This window comes from Cebus imitator, unplaced genomic scaffold, assembly GCF_001604975.1.
Source record: "Cebus imitator isolate Cc_AM_T3 unplaced genomic scaffold, Cebus_imitator-1.0 Scaffold224, whole genome shotgun sequence".
NCBI lineage: Eukaryota > Metazoa > Chordata > Mammalia > Primates > Cebidae > Cebus > Cebus imitator.
In genome coordinates, this window is record NW_016107539.1 from 417,622 (window position 1) to 422,325 (window position 4,704).

Consider the following 4,704-nt stretch of genomic DNA (forward strand, 5'->3'; position numbering starts at 1 on the left):
TACGAAACAATTAGCTGGGAGTGGTGGCGTGTGCCTGTAGTCCCAGCTACTCAGGAGGCAGAGGCGGGAGAATTGCTTGAACCCAGGAGGTGGGGTTGCAGTGAGCTGAGATCGCACCACTGCACTTCAGCCTGGCAACAGAACAAGATTCTGTCTCAAAAAAAAAAAGGGAAGTGATTTCACCAACACATAGTCAGCAACGGTGACGGGCTTCCTAATGACTTCTCAAATGTCAGGGGAGCCTTTGGGGGAAAGTTTGAGAAGCCAACCCTAAGGGGTAAAGAGGTGAATAGAGGATGGGAGAGAAGGAAAAAGGAGAAAAGAGAAAAGGGAGAAAGAAAGGCCTGGAGGTGGTGGGGAGTCAAAGAGGAACAAGAGAGTATTCACTGGTGATTGTCCTAAAAGTGTCCGTTCTCTCTCATTTTCTCCAACCACAGTAGCGCCTCACCAGGCCTGAACAACCCAAGAACTCAGGGCCCTTTACTTCCAGTCCCACATGGCTGGCTGTGCCGGGAAACACAGCTCCCTCTTTCCAGAGCCCGTGGGAGGCATGCTCTCTTTCTCATCAGTTTCCTTTCCCTGGACATGATCCACATTAGAGACAGACATGTTGCTGCTGCCGTTTGTATTTTTTTTCTCCAGGCAGACCCATAAAGCAAGTTTTTGCTGGGCATGTTATTTGCATGGTGAAAAGAACAAGCCATCTCCTTATTGAGGGAAACAGACATAGGGGCTGGGGTGGGCGGGGCTGGGCTGGTGACCCAGCTTCCCTTCACAGCTGGAGGCGGAGGGGCAGGCCCCTCTGCTGATGTGCGGGTGTCCTTCCCGGGGTGTGATTGAGAGCGTCCTTCCCCGGGCATGTGGGAGTCGGTGCTGCGCCAGGACTGCACAGGGAAGCGGCCTGTCCCTCTCCAGGCATCTGCAGTGGATGGCAATGGCTTCGGGCCACAGAGGGCAGGCAGGGCAGGTGTCCTCCACGCTCAGTTGTTGTCTCTGGTGTCCGAGGAGGCACTTCCAAACAAGATGTCACTGTCCTGGGACATGCTGAGCTGTGACTTGGTTTTGATGAGGAACTGTGCCCTCCGGAACATCACCCTCTCCTGCTCCTGCTTGAGCTCCAGGTAGGAGCGGGAGAAGGTGTGGAAGATGGAGGTGACCGGGAAGGCCATGAGCAGGATACCGCTCAGGATGCTGCTCAGCGCCACCACCTGGCCCGGGGTGCTCCTGGGGACCATGTCGCCATAGCCCACCGTTGTCATGGTGATGACGGCCCACCAGTAGCAGGCAGGGATGCTGGTGAACTCGGGGCTGTCGGCCATCTCATTCTCGATGACGTAGAGCAGGGGCGCGAAGAGGGCGATGGCCACGCAGAGGAAGAGCAGCAGGAGCCCAAACTCGCGGGTGCAGCGGCGGGCCGTGAGCCCCAGCGTCTGCAGCCCCAGGGAGTGGCGCGCCAGGCGCATCACGTACAGGATGCGCAGCGCCCGCAGCACGCGCAGCACCAGCCCCACCTTGTCCAGGTAGCTGTTGCCCGCGCTGGGCTTGCGGCGGCCCGCGGCGGCGCCGTCCACCAGCAGCGTGATGTAGTAGGGCAGGATGGCCACCAGGTCGATCAGCGTCAGGGGGCTCCGCAGGAAGGTGAACTTGCTGGGCGCCTGAATGAACCGCAGGAGGAACTCCAGCGAGAACCAGCCCACGCACACCGACTCCACAATGAAGACGTTGTGGCACATCTGGGAACAGTGGCCCTGGGAGAGAGAGGAAGGGATGCCAGAGGAGGAAGGGGGTCATTGGTCCCACCAGGGGAGGACCGTGGAAGTTCTGCCCTGTGCCTGTTCTGGGCTTCCCAGGCGGAAGGAAGGTGACCCCTTGTGGTTGAGTGGCCCCGGGTCCTCTCTCTAGTTGTGCCCACTGTAAGGTCTGGGGCAGTAGGCACTGTCTCCACACTGGCCACTCCTCATCTCTCTCCAGCCCCCACCTCAGCCCTGAACTCCAGACCGCCCAATCGGCTGCCTCTCTGACCTCCCACCTGGGTATCTGAGAGGCATCTCAAATTCGCTGTGGCCAACACAGACTCCAGGCCCCCTGCCCTCTGGTGGCTTTCCCTCCAGAGCTTTCAGCAGTCCCATCCTTCCAGTTGCCCAGGACGAGAGACCTGACGTCATCCTTAGCACCTACGTCTAATTCCCAGGAAGTCTCTTTGTTTAAAACAGTGTGAGAATCACACCCGCTGCCCACTGCTCCCACCTGGTCGGGCCACCATCCTTTCTCACCTGAACGGTTGCAGTCACCTCCCCCTGGGCTCCCTCATCCCTGCAGTCCATTTTCCACACACAGCCAGAAGGGTCCTGTTCCTCCACTGCTTAGCACCCTTTGTGGCTCCCGATGGCTCTGAGGAATAGTCCCCACCCTGGGGTGCACCTGGACCATCCCTTTGTCCATCTATCCATAGGCCCTGGACCTCCTCCCTGGCCCTTGCACACCCGCTCCAGCCTCGTGGCTTCCTCTGCATCCCTCTGACACCCCGCTCACCCCCAGACCCCCTAAACACCCACAATGCTCCCATCCCCCTTCTCCAGCTCTGCTTCTGTCATCGCCTTCTTAAGGAGAGATTTTGTGACTCCCCTGTTTAAAATCCCCCAATTTTCCTGCACCCCAATTCCCCTTATCCGGCTTTTTGTTCAGCACTTATTACTGTTCAATATGCCTTACACGTTACTTACCATTTTTTTTTTTTTTTTTTGCCTGCATCCATCCCCACCCGCTCAGCTGCGCCAGCAGGTCCCAGCCTCACCAGGAAGGGCAGTTGGTATGCACTGTTTACAGCTCAGACCCCAGGCCATGGAAGAACAGGCTATGGGTTTAATAGAGTACAAACTCAAAAGCCACCAGGGGCCAGGCAGGCCAAGGAAACTGGAATAGAGGGCCAGGTAGGACTGCCTCCCCCAGCCTCCCCAACCCCCCAGCTCGTCCTGCCCCCCTGCCCCCGGAGAGCTCAGCCATCTTGTTCAGTGCCCCCATCACTGCCCTGGGCAAATTTGGGCTAAGGCTGCCTCACTGAAGCTTTCAAAAGAGGCTGAAAATGTGCAGTTTTACGTGAACTCTCCTGGTGATAAATGTCGGTGATAATACTTGGTTAAATAGATAAAATGTCGATTTAAGTGCTGGTGGTAATAAATTCAATGCAAAGAAATACTGTATGGGCCACTGGAACACATCGGTGTGCTGGGTTTGGCACGCGGGCTGCCAGCTTGTCTCTCTGGTCTGGAACATAACTGGGTGGTAAATAGCCCTTAGTGGATTTGCGCCTCATCCTTGAAGGGGTCTTTGGCAGTGAGGAGAGGCCAGCATGGCTCCAGCCTGGCACACCTCGGAGGCTCTGGGCACAGCTGAGTTCTACCAGTCCCACTCCAACAACTGTCTCTAGGAATATGTTAGGAGCTGGAGGTATGAGCTAATACCTGGGGTGGGGGGGCTTTAAGGTCTTAGACCTCTGGGATGGGAAGCCCCTTCCTCTGGGAAGCCTTCCTGGAGTGTGCCCCCCCAAGCAGCTCCAGCAATGCCAGCATGCCTCCCACACAAAGCTTCTTTGACTTGTGTCTCATGCTTACGGTGTTGGGGGGCGGGGGAGGAGGCGTGTCACTACTCCATCCCAACCCCAATAGACTGGAAGCTCCTTGAGGTTGGAAGAGTTGTCCTGGTCACCCTGTCTCCCCGGCAGTGCCTGTATACAGCAGGCACTCAAATGTGTGCACAAGGAGCAAGTGAAACAGTGAATCCCACTGGCCCCCAAAATGAAGAACAGCATTTTCACTGAATCCTAAACAAGGCAAAGTATTATTACCTTTTAAAAAAGCAAGTATCAAAAGTTGAACCAAACCATGGCTTTATTAGTAGTTTTCTGGTAAGATCACCATCAATATGTTGGAGCTGAGAAGAAATTTATACTAAGTGCAGCAATTTGCAGACAGGTCTCAAGTGGTGAGCATTTTCCCTTTCCTTTCTTTTTCTTTTTGACCCTAATCCTTGAGTTAGGACTTTCTGCACGTTCACTACGAACCACTTCTAATCCCTTCATGTGGATTCAGTCATCCCAATCACTATTTTTTTTTTTGAGACGGAGTTTTGCTCTTGTCGCCCAGGCTGGAGTGCAATGGTGTAATCTTGGCTCATCACAATCTCCACCTCCTGGGTTCAAGTGATTCTCCTGTCTCAGCCTTCTGAGTAGCTGGGATTACAGGCATGTACCGACATGCCCATCTAATTTTCTATTTTTAGTAGAGACGGGGTTTCACCATGTTGACCAGGATGGTCTTGATCTCTTGACCTCGTGATCCACCCGCCTTGGACTCCCAAAGTGCTGGGATCACAGGCGTGAGCCGCCGCGCCCGGTCCCAATCGCTTCTAATCACTTCATGTGAACTCACTGAACCCTTTCAACACTGTGAGGTGGGCCTGTTCATAACCCCCCTGGACAGGTGAGAAATCAGAGGCTCAAAGAGGTTAAGTGACTTGCCCACAGCTATTACACAGCCAGAGTGGAGAAACAGGATTAGAACTCAGGCCATCTGGCTCTAGCCCTGACTTCTTCATCACTACCCCTCATGCTTATTGAAAGTTAATTTTGGCCGGGCGCGGTGGCTCACGCCTGTAATCCCAGCACTTTGGGAGGCCGAGGCGGGTGGATCACGAGGTCAAGAGATC

At 55.0% G+C, this 4,704-nt stretch overlaps 1 protein-coding gene across 6 annotated transcripts in view; it reads right to left on the reverse strand.

The window, feature by feature from the left end:
* Window positions 1-466: 466 nt before the first annotated feature.
* The window catches only part of KCNG1 (potassium voltage-gated channel modifier subfamily G member 1), a 20,716-nt gene continuing 16,478 nt past the window's right edge, over window positions 467-4,704 (reverse strand). For all 6 annotated transcript variants that reach the window (XM_017496869.2, XM_017496873.2, XM_017496870.2 and 3 more), the window contains one exon: window positions 467-1,748. In XM_017496869.2, coding sequence (XP_017352358.1) covers window positions 981-1,748 — 768 coding nt within the window. In that variant the 3' untranslated portion in view covers window positions 467-980. The remainder of the gene's footprint in view (window positions 1,749-4,704) is intronic.